The 19,310-nt window shown below is 47.4% G+C and overlaps 3 protein-coding genes across 3 annotated transcripts; 2 read left to right on the top strand and 1 right to left on the bottom strand.

Annotated features, from left to right (window-relative positions):
• Positions 1-1,177: 1,177 nt before the first annotated feature.
• LOC1279990 (protein-associating with the carboxyl-terminal domain of ezrin) lies at positions 1,178-3,734 on the bottom strand. The gene is made up of 2 exons (XM_319783.5): positions 2,346-3,734; positions 1,178-2,286 (listed from the first exon to the last, which is right to left on the bottom strand). The coding sequence occupies exons 1-2, from the start codon at positions 3,483-3,485 to the stop codon at positions 1,306-1,308; spliced, it is 2,121 nt and encodes a 706-aa protein (XP_319783.4). The 5' UTR covers positions 3,486-3,734; the 3' UTR covers positions 1,178-1,305.
• Positions 3,735-4,135: 401 nt separating this feature from the next.
• On the top strand, positions 4,136-6,401 carry LOC1279989 (large ribosomal subunit protein uL18). The gene is made up of 3 exons (XM_319782.6): positions 4,136-4,308; positions 4,749-5,450; positions 5,734-6,401. The coding sequence occupies exons 1-3, from the start codon at positions 4,306-4,308 to the stop codon at positions 5,920-5,922; spliced, it is 894 nt and encodes a 297-aa protein (XP_319782.4). The 5' UTR covers positions 4,136-4,305; the 3' UTR covers positions 5,923-6,401.
• A 2,053-nt stretch (positions 6,402-8,454) lies between these two features.
• Positions 8,455-18,343, top strand: LOC1279988 (CCR4-NOT transcription complex subunit 3). Its single transcript, XM_061653125.1, has 12 exons — positions 8,455-9,628; positions 10,841-10,938; positions 11,019-11,153; positions 11,292-11,745; positions 11,858-12,063; positions 12,179-12,467; positions 12,623-13,127; positions 13,248-13,336; positions 13,538-14,226; positions 14,301-14,411; positions 15,522-15,731; positions 15,889-18,343. The coding sequence occupies exons 1-12, from the start codon at positions 9,604-9,606 to the stop codon at positions 15,985-15,987; spliced, it is 2,910 nt and encodes a 969-aa protein (XP_061509109.1). The 5' UTR covers positions 8,455-9,603; the 3' UTR covers positions 15,988-18,343.
• The last annotated feature ends 967 nt before the right edge of the window (positions 18,344-19,310 follow it).

Raw genomic sequence — 19,310 nt, 5'->3', positions numbered from 1 at the left:
CAGGACGACTCCGGACGACTCCGACCCAGACAACTACAACTCCAGACGACTAGTGATGGGAAAAATTAAGATATCGTCGGAACCGATTCCGGCTAGCTCCGAAGTTTTCTGAAATCGATTCCGGATAGTAGGTCCGGAATCAGTTTCCGGAATCGCTTCCGAAATTCGTTCCGATATCAGAATCGGAGTGGGTTTCGGCATTTTTATAAAGGCCGGGGTAGATTGTCCGTACTCGTGTAATTTTAATTTTCACTAGCGCATCTACCGGCGGCTGGTGGAAGCTTTTTTTGGTCATCGAGGGAATGCTCGTGCCGGATCTCAAATTTAAGTAGTTTTTTCACCGTTTTTTGATGCGAAAATGGCTGAAATACTTGCAAAACATATTTATCGATTAAATACAATGCTTTTCCAGTCCAGTTTAAGTTATACCCTTTGAAAATTTACATACTTTCTGAAGCGGCTCCAAATTGTTGGCAAAATGCTTCGGTCAGCCGCCGCCAGATGCGCTAGTGAAAATCGTAATTTAGACTCGTAACTAGAGAGAACGGACAATGTATCCCGCAGCCTTAAGAATAGGCGTTTGGGTTCAATGATGCTTAGTATTGATAGCCGCAGAGAATCAAAATTTACTTGTAAATGATTCATTCTCATGGAAATTCTCGGACTGATTTCGCTGCTGAAACTTCTTATTTCAATGCAAGAACTGATTCTCGTTCCGGAGCTAATTCCATTTCTGGAGTCAATCCAAATTCCGTCACCGGTGTAAATTACGATTCCCAGGTCGATTATGACTCCGGAACCGATTCCGATCCTGGATTAACTCCGGAATCGGCTCCAGAATTGGAATCGATTCCGGCAATGGAATGCTCTCCGGAATTGATTAGGAACACGGAATCGGATAGGTTCGATTCCGTGTTCCCACCACTAGTGTAAATGCGAGTTTTAAGCACGAAATCGTTATCTTCTGCGGTACACGCCGCAATGTCGGTTATTGGAGTTACGTGAGTAAGCGATCGATCCGATTGTGGGCGTCCGCCAGCTACGAGGTAAACTGGATTGGGTACTGTTATTCTTCTTAACAGATCATTTCTGCTGCTGCTGCTCCTATTTTTAGCCCTGTTGCTTGTGTAAAGTAATTATTTCAACATATTTATAGACCGTTGACACGCACCGACTATTTTCCATTTTTCCACTTATATTGGTAACGGTTTTAAAAATCTGTTTATTGCTTAGCGCGGCTAAATCATAATGAAAACAAAAGCGTATAAACGGAATGGTGGTGTCGTCCCTTACTGTTCCGGCATTTTACCACCCTCCACCGTTCCCCTCATCCTCGTCGTCGTCGTCGCCCCAACCATCCTCGGTGGTTGCCATGCTGTCGTCCACCTTAATCTCTAACCGGCTGCTGCTGACGAGCGGAATTTCTTCCTCTTCCCGTTCGTTAAGCTCGTGGGCAGACCCTTCCTTCGTCGCCGCTGCCGCCGCCGCCGCCAGTCCGCCCGATTGTTCGATTTTGTTGGCCTCCTGACCGCCATCGTCCTGCTGCTTCGTGGGACCCGTCTCATCGTCGATCAGCAGCACGTTCGCTTTCTGTATGACCGGTTCCATGTCTTTGAAGAAATCGAACTCCTCACCGGCACCTGCATCCGGCTTCCGGGTTGCGGTGGGTTGCGTTTTTATGTCTAACCGTTCTATACTTTCCGCCGGACCTTTACCGGGCTGTTTGCTACCCTTGCTTTCGGTTGAGCTTTCGCGACTGAGCGTCGTGAAGGGTGCGATCGGTTCGGGCGTCAGGATCGTTTCCTCTGGGACACCATTCATTGGAACCGGTTCCGGGGCACCCGTGTCTATTAGTCGCAGATGGTTCACCGGCACCACCTCACTGCCATCGTTCTCCCAGTCGCTCCACTCATCCACCTCCAGCTCGACGTCCGAGTTGTTGGTGCGATAGATGTCCTCCCCCTCGGGCGATAACCGTTCGGGCATGGCGTTGAAATTGTCCGGCCGCAGTAGGACGGACGTGAACGATGCACTATTATCGCCACCGGCGTCTGGTACAGGGCTACCGGACAGGAACTCGCCCGATCCAATGACGGGCGTGATCGAACGGACGCCACTCCACGGGCCGGCCGCATCCGGAATGCCCTGCGGTCGTCCGTCGGCGAATATTTTGCTACGATTGCCTCCGATCACGACGGCCGACCCCAGGATGGGCACCAGATCGGCCAGACAGAGCAACGTTTTTGCGACCAGCACATCGTTTGTGTCCTTTATCCCAAGCAGAAGCTGAAAATGGGGAAGAATGTTATTTTATTAAGGGCATGAAGGGTGCCAAAGAATCGTACCTGAGGTAGTATGTGGTCCTGCAAATCCTCCTTGGTGAAAAACTCCACGTACGCGGGGAAGTACTCCAGCAGCATGAGCCGTATCTGGGCGTCCTGCACGCAAAACACCTGCTTCACCTTTGGCAAAATGTACGCGGAGAATATCTTGGGCGTAAACAGACCCGGCGAAAGATCGTCACTCTTCGGGCGCAGCACGTACGGCGTAACGCACAGCTGCGCGGTCGTATCGAGCAGCACGATGCGCGACAGCAGCAGCGAACACATCTGTTCCGCCACCGTTTCCGGATCGAAGGAGCGCAACCGGTCGGCCAGGCTGATGAAGAATTCCTGCTTCGCCTGGGTGCCCTTCAGCGGCAGCTCGGTCAGGAAGGAATGGATCAGTATGAAGTCGTGATTGAAGATCGGATGCAGCAGCACGGCGGACAGGTTCGGGCGCATCGCCGGATTGCCATGCTTCAGGTGCGTCGCACAGTAGGCTTTGAAATCTTCCACCGCCGGTATGTTGGCGTCGGTTTTGTTGTGCAGTATCTCCTCGCACATCACGCCGAACGCGTACTGCTCCAGCGCCTGCCCCTTGCCGGTCAGCTCGTTGCTGTCGATCGCTTTGGTGTACCGGTACGGTTGAGATTTCTCCAGCAGCGTCTGGTTAAAGTCGACCGTCCGCCACAGATGCTCGAACCCGGCCAAACGCCACGCACCATCGTCGGTGACGTAGATGGACGAGATGCTGATGCTCAGATGCCGCACGGCCGCCTGCTCGAGCAGGAAGATCAGCGCACAGAGCACGTTCCGCAGCCCGAGACAGATCTGCACGTCGCTGGTAATGTTTAGGCAGGTCGCCAGCGGGCGGCACCGTTCCGTGGCGAGCATCTTGAGCGAACCCTTGCTCCAGGACGCGAAGTACTTGAGGATGTACGGGTGGCGGTAGATTTTCAGATTCCTGATCGCCCGCTCGAGCGGATTCTGATTGGTCCAGAACTGGCCGCTGACGAGCGTTTCGCCCTGGAAGATGGATATGCTGCTCGGGGCGGCCCCGTTCGCGTTCGGCAGCTCGCCATTGTACAGCGACCAGTAGTCGGTCACCTGGATCGCCTTCTTGCTGATTTCCACCCCTTTCAGCTGCGACTGTTCATTGCCCATAGCACAAGCAAAACTTCCCCTTCCACCTGGAAGTGACTGGAGTGGGCGGACTGGGTTAGAATTTGCACATATTTTCTCCGATTCACACTGTAACAACGACGGTAGGATGTTCCACTGTGACGGTGGAATTTTATTCACTTTTGTTTTCGTCAGGTGTGTGTACGTATGTGTGCGTGTCCGTGTGTGTATAATTCGCAGCAAACGTGGAACATCGTTTATTCGTGGATGTGTTTTTGATGGCGGTCGGATTATCCGTGTGCCGGATGTTTTTGACGTCGGATTTCAATTGGCTTTTCACAGGAATGTGGTCTCTGCTGGAGGAGAACGGTTAAATTTTGAAAATTATGCCAATAATGATGCAACAAAATCTCAATATTAATTTTTTTATTAACTTTATGTCGGCTGAAAATCATTTGTCATTCCTCTGGAACATGTGCATAATTCAGCAGTTTTATCACATTTATTTTAAAATGTTTTGGTTTTTGCCATGTTGCTAATATTAAACCTAATCTGCTTTCCTAGACTTTAAAATATCTATAATTGGTTGTAAACATCAACTTACCCGCAAATTATTTCAATTTGGGCATTTGTTCATAATTGTTCTTTTCTTTTTATTTGCAAAAACACATTTTAACCAATAATTAGCAGTTTTCTCCCACTGTGCAGCAATGCTCGCCAATCGGAAATTGCTACTTGGGCGCGCTCGGCTGTCAGTGTCAAAAGGCCATCTTGTTTTCTCGTTCTTTTTTCTGGTAGACACCGACGTGTAGAAAACGTGTTGAGCGTTTCGTGTGTCGAAAATTTCCCAATTTAATTCGAAATGGTAAGCTTTTCGGGTTGTGAAAACGCTATTCACGTTCAGCAAGCCCCATTGCATCGAGGCGAAGTGATGTGAGATGGAAATTTCGGCGAACTAGACAATTTCAAGCACCTCAAAATCCTACGGTCCAGGATGTTCCCCCCTCTCGTTCAGCATATCCCATCGTGGAGACGTGTGGTGTGGCTGGCTGGTGGCTGGACCGTTTCGCGTGCCCCCTTGTGGCCTGCAGTGTGGTGATGGTGCTTGAAATAGTTAAGGAAGCATTTCATCGAAGCTTCCTCTCAAACGCATTTCCCTTGCTGATGCAATTCGGGTCACCATAAACAAACGTCCGACGGCAAGGATTGCACCGTGAAGCAAACCTAACCTCACTAAGCTGCATTGGACTCATCCGGTTTTTCTTCATTTCTTTTTGCTCTCTCCCTTTCTCTTGCACACCACAGGGGTTCGTTAAGGTAGTGAAGAACAAGCAGTACTTCAAGCGTTATCAGGTCAGGTTCCGTCGCCGTCGCGAGGGCAAGACCGACTACTATGCCCGCAAGCGCCTGATTTTCCAGGACAAAAACAAATACAACACGCCGAAGTTCCGGCTGATCGTTCGCCTGAGCAACCGCGACATCACCTGCCAGATCGCGTACGCCCGCATCGAGGGCGATCGCATCGTGTGCGCGGCCTACTCGCACGAGCTGCCACGTTACGGCGTGAAGGTTGGTCTGACCAACTATGCCGCCGCCTACTGCACCGGTCTGCTCGTTGCTCGCCGCATCCTGCAGAAGCTGCGCCTGGACACGCTGTACGCCGGCTGTACCGATGTGACCGGCGAGGAGTACCTGGTCGAGCCGGTCGATGAAGGACCGGCCGCCTTCCGGTGCTACCTGGATGTGGGTCTGGCCCGCACCACCACCGGTGCCCGTGTGTTCGGCGCCATGAAGGGTGCCGTCGATGGCGGACTGAACATTCCGCACTCGGTCAAGCGTTTCCCGGGCTACAGCGCCGAGAACAAGAGCTTCAACGCGGAAATGCACCGTGACCACATCTTCGGCCTGCACGTCGCCAACTACATGCGCACGCTGGAGGAGGAGGACGAGGAGGCGTTCAAGCGCCAGTTCAGCAAGTACATCTCGCTGGGCATCAAGGCTGATGATGTGAGTATCGTCGTTTGTTTGTTTTGTTTTGTTTTAGTATGTCACACCACGTCCATTCCAAATTACTGGCGGCGATCTTTAACCCCCGCGTCACGTCAGTGTCCGAAAATGGACCACAGCAAGCTTGCGACAAATAGTTCGGAGTATGCGGGACTATATCCACCCAGTAAACTTCCTAAATTTTGTTGTACAGTCGTCACTTCTCTTCGCTGATAAGACAATGTGCTCGATTAAACAATGTCCCTCATGCTAACTTTTTTTTTCCTTTTTACGCTCCCTCCAGATCGAAAACATCTACAAGAACGCCCACGCCTCCATCCGCAAGGATCCCTCCTTCACGAAGAAACCCGAGAAGAAGGTCACCAAGAAGCGGTGGACGATGGCCAAGTTGCCGCTCGCCGCCCGCAAGGAGAAGATCGCGAAGCACAAGGCCGACTTCCTGGCCAAGATCCAGGCCGACGTCGAAGCCTAAGCGGGCTGCCCCGTCGCCGTCGACCGTTCTTCTTCTCTTCGTGGTGGTGTATCATCCTTGTTCTGCCCTGTTCTTCGCCTGTGCGAAGGATGAGGCGTGCAAAAGAAAAAAAAAACATTCGTTTATTTTTTGCTTCTACTATTCGCTGAAGATAAACATTATGTTTGGACGCGGTGTGAGTGTGTTTTTGGCGCGATCGGTGTCGTTTAACTGTTAGAGGTGGTAGTAGTGTGCGAGTGTGTGGTGTGCCGCAATGGGAAGATTCCTATTCGCGCATCCCCCCATGAGTTCAGTTCTGTTTATCTCTCTCTATCTTTCCGTCTCCGGATGTTCTGCAGCCCGTCCCCTCTCCGGTGGGCGTGTGTTGTGAAGTGATGGAGCGCGACCAGCCCCCAGGTCGATTGTGTGAGACAAACGATTTGAGATGTTGTGAATAAATGTAATGTTTCTATTCAGTCGAATTGGAATCAAACAATAAACGCGGTTTCGATTTTGTTGTTGTTCGTCTTCGTCGTCGTCGTCGGACGTTTCGGGTTTTTGAAGCGAGAGGGACGGTTTGGTATCGCCGCTAGTTTACTCCTTAGATTGTAAGCTTCATTTGATCCCTTAATACAGAGGATCATAAATATACAACTTTCAAATGCTAATTTGAAAAGCCTCTACACAACATGACTGACTTTTTACGAGGCGAATGGTGAAGGAGAGTTTGCTCGTTTCATCTCTAATCCGAAAGTGACTTTTTCATACATTCTTAAACGAGCGAACATGAAGAGAATGCTATTTATTGCAATTTTCCTTTTAATTTAACACATTCTGGGCAAATTAGCTACTGGCTTCCGAAGAATCTTTTTCATTTGACAAAAATGGTAATGATAGATAACCGTTGCATTACCTCTTCTTGTCGAAATAACACGCTGTCGTTGTAACCAGGGGTCAATATATATTCCAATCGAACGGAATAAAAGGAATTGTTTATCCCTTCATTAGTATTGAGGCACATCTGCGTGAAAGCATGCTGGTCGGCAACCTGTCGTTCTCTAAAGCCAAGGATCGGGGTGCCGAGTGCAAGTGTAATTGCTTGCCCAATATAAATTTCCGTTTGTGTCGTATTTTCCATCGAATCCAGATAACTCTAGCGAGTGCGCTTGGTGCGCCAGCGGTTGGAAGGGAAGGAGCCCTTGCGAAAAATATGAATATCGCCTTAGCTAATATATTAATGAAAACCATTGATTCTGACGCTACAATTTCTGAAACTAAGCATGTTATTCTCATTTAAAATAAATTAAATCAACAATCTCAATTGTTCATAATATTGAGAAAATGGTCAGCAATTTATTATTTTACACTTAAACATGTCCAACGTGCGGTAGTGTTATTGTGACCATATTCTATATTATATTGTACCATAGTGACAGCTAGTTTTAAGTAAAAAAGTGGCTAACAATAAAGCTTAAGCTCATTTCGTTTATGTATTCATCACATTTCGTTGTGGAAAAAATGAAAAATAACGAGCTTCTCTGCAATTATTCAAAAAATATCTTGAAAAAGTAATGCAAGTTTTACTTTTCTAGCTTGACGGCGCACTCTATCGGACAGTAGCGAAACAAAACGGACACATTGCAAAATCCAGAGAACATTTTTGCACGGTTTTTGATTTGCATAATTTTGTTTTAAATTAGTTTGTTACCAGCAATAAATTCTGGCAGTGAGCAACACATTTTAACTGATAATAAAAATAGAGCTCTCTTTCAAATTTGAATACAAGCGTCATAATTAAAACTGCCAAGTCGTGTGTGTTTTAATATTTCCTCTTTTTTCCTTAATACAGTAGAACGTCGATTATCCGGGGACGGATTAACCGGCGGGCGGCTTAACCGTGCGCATATATCTGACAGCTGTTCATACGTACGGCGAAAGTTTGCAGCGATAATCAATTGGGTAACCAGTTTCTTGTGCAGCTTTGTAGTGTCTAGGGGTATTTTCGAAATTCATTTTTGTTCATGAACAGTTGGTAAACCTACAGTTATTGATTAAAATAATATTCTACTAACGATTAATCGATTGATTCTAGGTGAATTAATAATAAAACTAGTGAATTTCATATGTTTTATATGCGTTTGACTTTTCTTGGACCATTATCCGTGCAAATCGATTAACCGGCAACCGTCCGGTCCCGAGCTGCCCGGATAATCGACGCTCTACTGTATTTCCTTGTGCTTTAGATATGTTTTAATCAGCCATGTACACCGATCTTTAAACAAATCTTCTACTTTTACAATTGATTATTTAAGCGCAAATGTTGTACAAACTTACTATTTCTGTGGACCATAAAGTGGCTTTACCTGAAGCCCAAACAATGCTTTCTGCTAACATAGTTGAATCTGGTGAATATGTAGCTCCTTTTTGAATAAATTTAACTAATCAGACCCATTCCTACTCATCTAATCGCAGCTTACCGCAACAAATAAATGGGAAAACCGAACATCGTACCGAAAAAATAACAAAACATATCCGTTGCATGGGAATTCCCTTTGCGCGGCCAACTGGTTTGACAGCTGTTTTTGACAAAACAGCGCCCGAATGTTTGCTGGGAAGCAGCGACCCGAAATGTTCGCTGGGCAAAGTTCCGAAAGCAGTGCTCCGAATTGGAAGAAGAGTACTCTAATCGTCAATGGAAAATCGTGCGTTAATTAACGGCATCCAGTAATACAGTGCCAGGCATTAGCAGCTCCGGGAAAAGGGCTGTCGCGTGCGCGTTAAAATCGGTCCAATCTAGTCGCGAATTGCGAAACGGTTCGGTGTGCAAAGGTTGAAACAGATCGCCACTCGCTGAATGAGCACGGCTGCGGCCATCTTGAAAGTGAGGCACCACAAACACACGCACAAACGTAGACACGTACGTACGTGCGCCGCGCACATACACACAAACGTCGCCTTAGCCGCTCGGCCCCGCCGTGTGTCGTGAAGAGGAGAAGGGGGCTCTCTCGCTCTCGCTCTCTTTTGCTTCGCAAACTTACCGTGGTTCCTGTGTTTGCGGTCCGTCGGAAAAGAAAAACCCCGAGGAAACGGAGCAGCATAAATCCACGATTTGCAACCAACACACACACGCACACGCACACACGGCCATCCGTCTCATCAACTTCCAGCACCGGCGGAAGCTCTCGGCATACAGGGCTCCTCGTTCCCCCCCACCGCCCGCACCATTTTTGTTGCCGTACCGGAACAACGCGTTTCTTTTTCCTCCATGGCTGGCATTAGATGCTGGATCTAGGAAGGCGCAGGAAAAAAAGAAACCCCCCCCCCCCCAATCATCAGTAGCAGCAGCAGCAGCAGGAGCAGAAATTCTTTCGCCCCATACATATTCGCCATCGGTTGCCCTCTCGGTGTGACCACAACCGTACACAGTGCAAAAGCAGGGAACGAAAAGGGTAACGAGCTGAACGATTGCATCCGAAAGGAGTACATTCTGCGGAGCTCAAAATTACCCCCAAGCGTTTCCGTTCCGACATCGGTGGAACAGAGTGGAGCAGCAGCGGCAGCAGCAGCAGCATAAGAATCTGGAGCGAACGGGAGTGCGGCGGCGGACAGGAAGTTGTTGAAGCGCGCGCCAGAACCATTCCGGAGGCCCGTTTTGCATGAGTAGATTATGTCTGATATCTGTGAGCAGATGTGTACATAGCCATGGCTGCGACGCGAAAGTTGCAAGGTGAGAATAACGCGCGCGCGTGTGTGTGTGTATACTGTGTGTGTGTGAGCGCGTTTGGTTAGTTTTTTTTCTGTGCGATTATTATTGCCCTGGTTTCGCGCACGCACTGGCAAACGCAGCAGCAGTAGTAGGCCGTGTGTGTAACACAGTAGAGAAAGTGACAATTTCAATGTGAACAGTTTTTTACAATCGAACCAGGGTCGTTTGGTGGGAGGGATAGCATCTCGGATCTCGGAACAACCCCGTGACAACACCGGGTCGCGGTCTGCGTGTGTGCGGTGTTGGAGTATGTTTCATCTCCCCTCACCCCCCGGCTCCGCTCGGTCGCATAATTTTGCATCTTTTCAAATCAGATGATTGTGCAATTTCTGTCTCAAAATAACAATTTGCATGGAGATACGGTGTGAAACGTAATCTATGTGTAGGAACGAACACCGAAGGGACGGAAAAGCGGCGACTGTAGTGGGCATTAGCATTTTTAAATAAGTAAAAGTTAGGAATTTTTGTTGTTCAATCTAATCTATCATCATTATTGAGCACATTACTCTGTCCTTCCCAAGAACACGTTGGATTACTATGATCGCACCACCGAGCGAAAACTAATTGGGTAGAATATTGTGCAAAAACGAACCAAAGATGGCATAAATACACCGAGCAACCGATGGGGGTTGTTAGGGCGAGCTGTGAAGATATATGTGTGTGATATACATATCTAGCCAGGCCGGCGAAGGGGTTACAGAGAAATTGATGCTAATGAAGTGTGTGTCTCGCGGAGCTCTGTGCACGGCTCGTGTGGCGGGAGGGAGGGAAAGCGAACGGTACCGAATGACACATATGAATGACGAGAGGATCGCGACCGGCGACGCTCGCAACCACACTGTCAGTTGTTGCAGCTGGCGGGCGAATCACATGTAGTGCTGCTATAAACAAAAGGCTACATAAACATTTGCCAACCACCACACTTCTCCCTCCATCCTCCTCTTGAGCGGGAATATCGGTTCAATTTATCGAATAGTATTTTTAGTTTTGGGCTAGGATTTCCTTCCCATTTGCTACGTTTTTCTAATTGGTTTGTAAGAGTCATGCATTGGACGTTCTAACATTCGAGAATATTTATATATTCTCACTGAAATGATCTTTAAAATCGTAAAAATAGCACATTTAAGCATTTAAGTACAATATGCTAACAAAATGTTTCTTCCGTGTTTGCAGGTGAAATCGATCGGTGCCTGAAGAAAGTCACTGAGGGTGTAGAAACGTTCGAAGATATCTGGCAGAAGGTTCACAATGCTACCAACAGCAATCAAAAGGTTTGTGTGTCTCTCCGTACAAATGGCCAGTCGCTACTGAGCAGCCCCCCAATAATGCTTCTGCTTCCTTTGCAATGCAGGAAAAGTATGAAGCAGATCTCAAGAAGGAAATTAAAAAGCTGCAGCGGTTGCGCGATCAAATCAAATCATGGATCGCATCCGGCGAGATCAAGGATAAAAGCGCTCTGCTGGAAAACCGTCGGCTCATAGAAACCGTAAGTGTGTCGGCAAAACAAAAAAATGGTGTGCCGAAACACGGAACCCACCCACCCCACAGTACTCTCTATACGCTCTTTATGTTTTATTCTCCTCCCCAACCCCCCAACTTCAACCCCGGGCCTCGGATCCGACAGCAAATGGAGCGGTTTAAGGTGGTCGAACGGGAAACGAAAACGAAAGCCTACTCGAAGGAGGGCCTTGGCGCGGCCCAGAAGATGGATCCGGCGCAGCGGGAAAAGGAAGAGATTAGCACGTGGCTAACGTCGTCCATTACCTCGCTGCAGATACAGATCGATCAGTTCGAGTGTGAGGTGGAGTCGCTGCTCGCCGGCAAGAAGAAAAAGCTCGACAAGGACAAGCAGGACAAGATGGACGAGCTGAAGGGCAAGCTGGAGCGGCACAAGTTCCACGTCACGAAGCTGGAGACGCTGCTGCGGATGCTCGACAACGACGGCGTCGAGGTGGAGCAGATCAAGAAGATCAAGGAGGACGTCGAGTACTACATCGACTCGTCGCAGGAGCCCGACTTCGAGGAGAACGAGTACATCTACGACGATATCATCGGGCTGGATGACGTGGAAATCTCTGGTAATTTTTTTGTTTTTCGGTGGCTAAAGATGCCCCCCCCCGCCTAAAATGCTCCATTTGCAAAGGGTTGAGATTGAGTAAGTTGTTCTTTCTTCCTCTCCTCCCATTGTAGGCATCCCGGTGTCGACCGGTACGGATAGCAATAACAGCAACGAGACGGCAGGTTCGCCAAGCAGTCTAATATCGGGAACTAGTCCGGCGCAGTCACCGGTGCTAAACTACAGTGCCAGCACGTTACACAATCACAGTAGCGATCTGTCCGCCGATAACAACAATCTGAATGAGAAGCGTTCGAAGAGCGAGGGCACGAAGATTACGGTAAGTCACAGCCCGCCCCCCCCCCCCCCCCCCCCCCCCCCTGTCCATCTTGGTTCAATGCGACTGAAGTATGTTGTTTTTTGTTTTGTTTTATGCTTCCGAAATGTGCATGCAGCCGGTGAAACCGACCGCAATCCGCGCTAGCAAGGTGGACCCGTCCGTCACCGCTGTCAGCAATGCCGTCAACAATAACGGCAGTAGCAGCAATAGCACCAGTAATAATAGTAGTAGTACCACTATTAGCAACAACAATACGTCCAAGACCGGGCTAATCAGCTCGACGCCGAGCAAAAACCACGCGAATGCTGCCGCGCCGCTACCCACCATGCTGGTGCTACCGCAGCCGCCCAACAGTATACCGATCATCGGGCCCGCTTTTGCTGCCGTTGCAAAACAACATCCCAGTGAGTATATTCGAGTGGAAGAGAGAGAGAGAGAGAAAGAAGATGCGCACCCTGTGTGTTCACATGAAAGAGATAGCATTGTTGCTTAGCACCGGTTACTGGAGTTGTGTAGCATTAATGGAATGATTCCTTTTTTTCTCTTTCTTTTCTTTTAGAAAATGGTTCTATACTCCAACCCAGCACGCCCACGACGGGTGCTGGCGCATCGTCCGCATCGTCGACAAGCGGGCCACTGCAAACGCAAGCACCGAATTCATCGAATGTCTTTAGCAGCCTCAGTCAGATTATTAATACATCTCAAACTAAGCTTAGTCAGCAGCAGCAGCAGCAAACGCCGAGTAGTCTACCGAGTGCTGCAGCCGTTGTCGCCGCCGCGAATAGCAGTAGTGGTGGTGTGCCGTCTTCGACACAGTCGAACGCATCTTCACAACAGCAGCAGCAGGCGCAGCAGGCGCAGCAACAGCAGCAGCAAGCGCAGCAGCAGCAGCAGATTCCTCCCGGTCAGAATTCCATGCTACTTCACAATGCCCTGTCGTCGGCATCGAGTACGGAGAGCAACAATCATGTAATGAGTACATCGTCCGCGTCTACCATCAGTAGTAGCGGGGCGAACGTTATTAATAACTGTGTCTCTCCCAGCAATTCCGCAGTCAGTAGCAGGTAAGTGAACCGTTGCGACGTGTAACTGCGTTGCGCTCCCGGCGTCTGTAGTAACGGCGTTCTCTTCTAACTTCGGCTTTTCTCTGTGCCCTTTGTTCCCTGTGTTTGTGTTTTACTCAGAGCGTCACCTAGCTTGATGTCACCTCCGCAGCAGCAACAGCAACAGCAGCAGCAGCAGCAACAGTTGTTGAACGGTCCCACAGCACTCGGTAAGTGTAGGTGTTTGTTGTTGTACTGACAACACTCTCTCCTACCTCCTCTCCCGACCTTCACTCCCTACACTCACCCAAAACACAATGATGCCGTGTTGTGTAACACGTGTGTTTGTGTGTGTGTGTTGGCGCATGTAAATGATTCACTGATGCTATTTCCGTGTTCTTTCTCGTGTTCGCTCGTACATCTTGGTGTAGCGCAAGAAGTGATAAATAGAACGGGAGTTCTCGAAACGGGCCCAACCGCCAACCCGAACGCGTTAATGCAGCAGCAACAGCAGCAGCAGCAGCAGAGCCAACAGCAACAATCGTCGAATACCCAGGGTGCAGCGGCGGTCGCGGCAGCCGCAGCCACCACTGCGCAACAAGCTGCAGCTGCAGCAGCAGCAGCACAAGCATCCGCATTTGTCGCGGCAGCTGGTCAGCTACAGCAGCAGCAGCAACAACAGCAGCAGCAACAGCAACAACAACAGCAGCAGCAACAATCGCAACAGCAGCAACCACAACCACAGCCAGCAGATTCGAGACAGGCTGGGCCAGTTCCTTCGAATCAAACACCCCAACCACAGTCCGGTGGCGGTGGCGGCGGCGGCGCCGGCCAGTCGTTAATGGTCGACGCGAGCGGCGTGCCGGCGGGAGCCAACGCGGGCAACAACCTGTTGCCGACGTCATCGGCTACTGCCGCCATCACGAACGGACCGAACACGATCATCAACACTAACTCTAGTATTTCGAACGCCGCCAACGTGAACAGTGCTGGTGGCGGTGGCGGCGGCGGCCCCGGAGGCATGAAGCCGTCGGCCGGTACGCACGAGGCCTGCATACCGCCGCTACTCGGCGTGGCACCGCTGGGCACGTCCAAGCTGCAGAAGGAGCATCAAATACAAGTAATACTGATGGGGATGATGATATTGTTCTGTGGAACGCTGGTTGCTGATGAACATTTGTTTTCTTTTGCCAGTTCCAACTCATGGAAGCCGCCTACTATCATCTGCCAACACCAAGCGATTCAGAGAGGCTAAGGCCGTACTTGCAACGTCAACCTGTTCAAACTCCACCGCACTATCCACAGGTAAGATGGATTTTAGGCAAGAGGAGTTGTTTTGATTAAAGGTAGTCATCAGTGCTGCAAAATGTCATGAGCATCACGATACTCAATGAAAGTGCGTTATGACGTGCTGCAAACGACATGCGAGTGCTTGAGTCAAACATGAAACTCTGACAAGCTGAACTAAATCAAGCATAATCATGTTTTTCTGGCTGTGTACAATGTTGTCAAATGCCACCGTTGTAGTCATTAATACTCATGACTGAAACAAAGCTCAAATCAGCTCACAAATCAGAGACGATCAGAGGTGAGACTCAATCAGTTGGTGGATCAATCACATGCTTGGTGACATTTTGTTTAGCACCCAATTCTTAGTCCCTCACTTGGTCACGACATTTTCTATCGGAATTTTTCTTGAAATCGCGACATTGTTGCGGCATACTTGGCGTGTGGTCTCAAGCAACAAAATAAGCATTCTTTCTCGCTCTGTCTGCTTTGATTGACTGTCGTTCAAACAGAGCGAGAAAATATGCTCATTTTGTTTATTGGAACCACTCGCAAGCACCGCATATCTGACCATCGTGATGATCACTGAGTAACTGACCAAGAGTTGGTCGCACAAAATGTCACGAAACATGTGATGGTCGCACCAACTGCTTGAGTCTCACCTCTGATCATCGCAGTAGAGTTCGTGACACTGATATGATTTTTTTTTCAGTCGGAATTTGTCATGAATATGTCATTGACATTTTGCAGAACTGATCACAGTTAAAAAAAAAGTCATGACATAGTGACTGATCAAGCGCTGGGTGCAAAAATGTCACGAAGCATGTTTTGGTCACACCAATCGTTTTGAGTATCACCTCTGGTCACCACAATTGAGTACGTGACGCTGACATTGATTTTTTTTCAGTCAGATTTTTTTTATGACATTGACAGTGACATTTTGCAGCACTACCGCAAATACTTGGTAATACTCTAATATGGTTCAATTTGACCTTTTTAATATTGATCAGGTACAGAAGTAGCTAGTGTGTAACATTTTAACCGATAAACTTTGATATAAATATTTAATGTGTCCATACATTAATGGTTCGTTACTGCTAATGCTCTACTCTTTTCCTACCATTTCAGCAACAACTTCCACATTCTGAAACGGTTGAGTTTTTCCAGCGTCTGTCACCCGAAACGCTCTTCTTCGTGTTTTACTACATGGAGGGAACGAAGGCTCAATATCTAGCCGCGAAGGCGCTGAAAAAGCAGAGCTGGAGATTTCATACGAAATATATGATGTGGTTTCAACGCCACGAAGAACCGAAAGTGATCAACGAAGAATACGAGCAGGTAAGACACGAATGCGGCAATGTTAGGCTTACCTTTTACCGCTTCAAACCGCTCTAGTCCATTTCGTGTTTAGTGCGAACGACAATTTTTGTTTCGTTTTATATATTGAATACAACACATTATTTTTTTCTTTCGGTTTTTTTGTTCTTCTTTCCAGGGAACCTACATCTATTTTGACTATGAAAAATGGGGCCAGCGTAAAAAGGAAGGGTTTACGTTTGAATACAAGTACTTAGAAGACAGGGACCTGAATTGATCTTTACAGATTACGGAACTCCTTTTTTAAAAAATATGTGGAAAAAAACAAAATGAAGCGAAAAAAATTGATCAATAAAAACTATAAAATGTTCTGAAAACAAACAAATCCCCAAAAAACCACCCCCCTCAACCCCAAACGGGGGCGAAACAACCGCAACCACCACTCACACCAAACACACAAAGAGAAACAAAAAAAAAAAAAACGAAAAATAATGCCGTCGCTGTACAGTTTCGGTGGAGGAAGTCTATCTTAATTGAAGGAAGCAACAAGCGGCGGCAAACAACAAGCAACGCGCTTCTTACTACCGACATACCGTATCAATCAATGCATACGTTCCCATACTGCAAAAAAGAGCCTCCGTTTCGTTGTTCAATATCCACGACAACAGTTGAATGGTGAAGATTGAATGATCATCGATACTCTGCGTAAACGCATACCTGTACAAACGGCATTTCCCTTTGAAATGGGTCCCTCACCCTGTTGAAAGTAACATCCCACGACTTTCCGCCGTGTGGAACTTGCAAAGACTCCGATTTAAAAATGTTTGCCTTTGGTTCTCTCTTCGTTAAGCTTTTCATTCTTTCTTTGTTTTTTAGAAAAAAGGAAGCTTCCACCATCCTGTACATAAATCAGCGGTGCTCGTCGTCTGTCCGTGGGCCGTATTTGCGGCACGATTTTGGAAGCCGCCGGCACAGCCGTGTGGATGCGGATGCACTTTTGCATTTTCAAACGGCAGCGGAGGCATATACGCTGGCTGCCACCTGTAGCTCGTTGTTTCTCTTGAACGTTTTGGGAATGTCAATTGGCGCTGGTGTGAATAGAGTTTGTGTGTGGTGTGCCTCATCGCGAGAGATCGGTCCCCCAGCTACGAACAATGTTTTAGTGAAATCGTAAACCTTTAGAAGCAAAAGAAAAAAGAAAAGGAAACATACACAACGTAAAACCATAACATAATTCATGATTGATTGATGATAGAGAATAGATTTTAAAAGTTCAAAGTGAAGCAAACAAGAAAAAATATGTGTAAAAAAAAAAACAAAACAAAACAAAACAAAACCCCGTAAGCAGGCAAAAATTAGCGGCAAACACAAAAAGAAAGTAAGAGAAAAACAAAAAAGTATGCAAACACACAAACAACATCATCATCATCATCCCTCCCCTTTCCTAAACAAGCGCGTTCCATAGAGGAAGTAAGCGCATTGAAGAGATATTTTGTAGCTGAAAAAACACAGATCGATCGGGCGGTTAATGTGCACGTTTGCCATCCCCCGCCGCCTTCATTCGTGTTGCCGTTTTAGGAAGGGTTTAATGGTTTAAAAAAAAAAAACGGATTATTTCATCTGCACAGCTCAGCACACGCGCGCTCACCCATCCATCATTTGCGCCGAAATCACCATTGCTATGTAAAAAGTAACTGCTAGAACCATCTTACACGACACGACAAACCCTGTTCACTTAAGGATGGGGGTTTTCTCGATTCTTCACCCCAAACAAGAAGTCCCCATATACGTAAGCGGGGCACACACACACACACACACACACACTCACTCACTCACTCATCAATCAAACTGTCGAACGCGTACGTCCTTAAGGGAAATCCGTGCGCTTAAGTGCATTGCAAGCCGTTTTAGGGATGGGTTAAAAACATGATGATTCGCTGCTTAGTTTGTTGTTCATTCAGCAAACAGCTCATCCATCATCCTTCAACACCCACCTAAGCCTGCGTAAAATTGGTGTTAACATTCACAAAAGGCTCGCAGCTGCTCATGCTCAAGTTGCTGTTTACGGTTCCTGTTTTCGTTAAGAGGTTTTTCTTTTAAATTAAATGCCCAAATCTATTTGGAGAACGAGTTAAAGAGCGATTTAGAGACATTTTCGCCTAATTTATTTGCTAATTACGAACAAGCTCTTAGTTGAATCGTTTGTACAAAAAGTGCAGCAAAACAAGAAAGCTAATCACTTAAGTAATATAACACACACACACACACCCATAGAGAAGCCTGGGGAGTTTGAGTTGCCTGTGTATAATAGCACCATCACCCTTCATCACTCAGCAAGCAACTTCCAACTTACGACAACGCGAAACCGCCCGTCGAAGATGAAACTTGCTGCGTCCATTGCGTCTTTGAACGCGAAGCTGTCCATCTACGGCGTGGCGTGGTAGATACGGACGAGGGGTAGCAACAGGGTGTAGATAATTACAGGAGATAAGTGAGAAAGCAAAAGCGCTGCACACAGGAACACAGCAACAGCACAGGAACAGGAAGCGGTAACGCGGGCGAATCGGGTAAACTTCTTTCATCTGTTAGTTGATTGTACGTATATGTGTGTGTGTGTGTGTGTGTGTGTGTGTGTGTGTGTGTGTGTAAAAAAAAGAGAGTAGCGTGTATGTCTCTTGGGCCAGAAGTGTAGTGATTCGTTCCGTTTCAAATAAGCCCGAGGGTGTATAGTACTAAAGGAGTAGGGGAGGAAGGCGTTTGTTACTATTGCGCGAGCGGCCGTCTCGTGTGGTGGCGCTTGTGCGCGCGGTCTCTGTTTGTGGGGTCTTTGATTTGAATTTGGTGGAGAAGTAGAGAGAAGGATACAAAACGAAATGCCTGCGCTTGTGCGGGGACAATGGCAGTGCTGTTGTTGGTGCCGAAAGAGGGACAGGGGCGTCGTAATAAAAGTAAAACAAACGCTCAGTAGTAAATAACGAAACAAAAACGAAAAGTAAATTAAAAAAAAGAACTGATTCCGAGTGCAAAGAAGCAAATAGAGAGCAAACAAACGGAAAAAAACATAAGGAAGAAATACAAAGTTTCACGAGAAAATCCCATCTCTTGTTTGTTGTGCTCTCTCTGCTCGTGTGTTGGGGTCTGAAGCAGTGCAGATTTATTTTTCGGCTAAAAACTGCCAACAGAAAGACGATCTGCCCGGAAACGAAGGAAGTAAATTATTAATTCTATCAACACACAACGTTAAAAAAAACAATTGAATGATACACAAAGATAGAAGGAGGGAAGAAGCGTACTATTACAACAGCAAAGTAAGCAAACAAAAGGTGTAGAAAATGAAAAATAGAGGAAAAATCAGAGAAAACGAGTAAAAAGAACAAAACAAAGTGAGAAAGAGGGGGAGAGGACACAAAGAAAAAAAAACCCAATACAATCCTGTTGCTAGAAAAACACACATGCCAAGCAACTGCCACGATTGATGATGCCGTTTCTGTGTGAGCTAATTAGAAATCGCTATGCGGTTAGGGAAAACGAACGTTCTGTTTGTTTTGCCCCGGCAGCGCCTGGAAATCCTTAAGTATCCTGCGTGTTGCGTACAGGATG

This window comes from Anopheles gambiae, chromosome 3, assembly GCF_943734735.2.
Source record: "Anopheles gambiae chromosome 3, idAnoGambNW_F1_1, whole genome shotgun sequence".
Lineage (NCBI taxonomy): Eukaryota > Metazoa > Arthropoda > Insecta > Diptera > Culicidae > Anopheles > Anopheles gambiae.
The sequence above is the reverse complement of the archived record's forward strand: the minus strand, read 5'-3'. Positions and strand labels throughout refer to the sequence as shown.

Bases quoted from the DNA above. Each gene is read 5' to 3' on its own strand.
- LOC1279990 (XM_319783.5), bottom strand. From the start codon at position 3,485: ATGGGCAATGAACAGTCGCAGCTGAAAGGGGTGGAAATCAGCAAGAAG. The intron at 2,287-2,345 runs GTACGATTCTTT...CCCCATTTTCAG, and splicing joins AGGACCACATACTACCTCAG to CTTCTGCTTGGGATAAAGGA.
- LOC1279989 (XM_319782.6), top strand. The intron at 5,451-5,733 runs GTGAGTATCGTC...CGCTCCCTCCAG, and splicing joins TGGGCATCAAGGCTGATGAT to ATCGAAAACATCTACAAGAA.
- LOC1279988 (XM_061653125.1), top strand. From the start codon at position 9,604: ATGGCTGCGACGCGAAAGTTGCAAG. The intron at 12,064-12,178 runs GTAAGTCACAGC...ATGTGCATGCAG, and splicing joins GCGAGGGCACGAAGATTACG to CCGGTGAAACCGACCGCAAT. The intron at 14,227-14,300 runs GTAATACTGATG...TTCTTTTGCCAG, and splicing joins AGAAGGAGCATCAAATACAA to TTCCAACTCATGGAAGCCGC.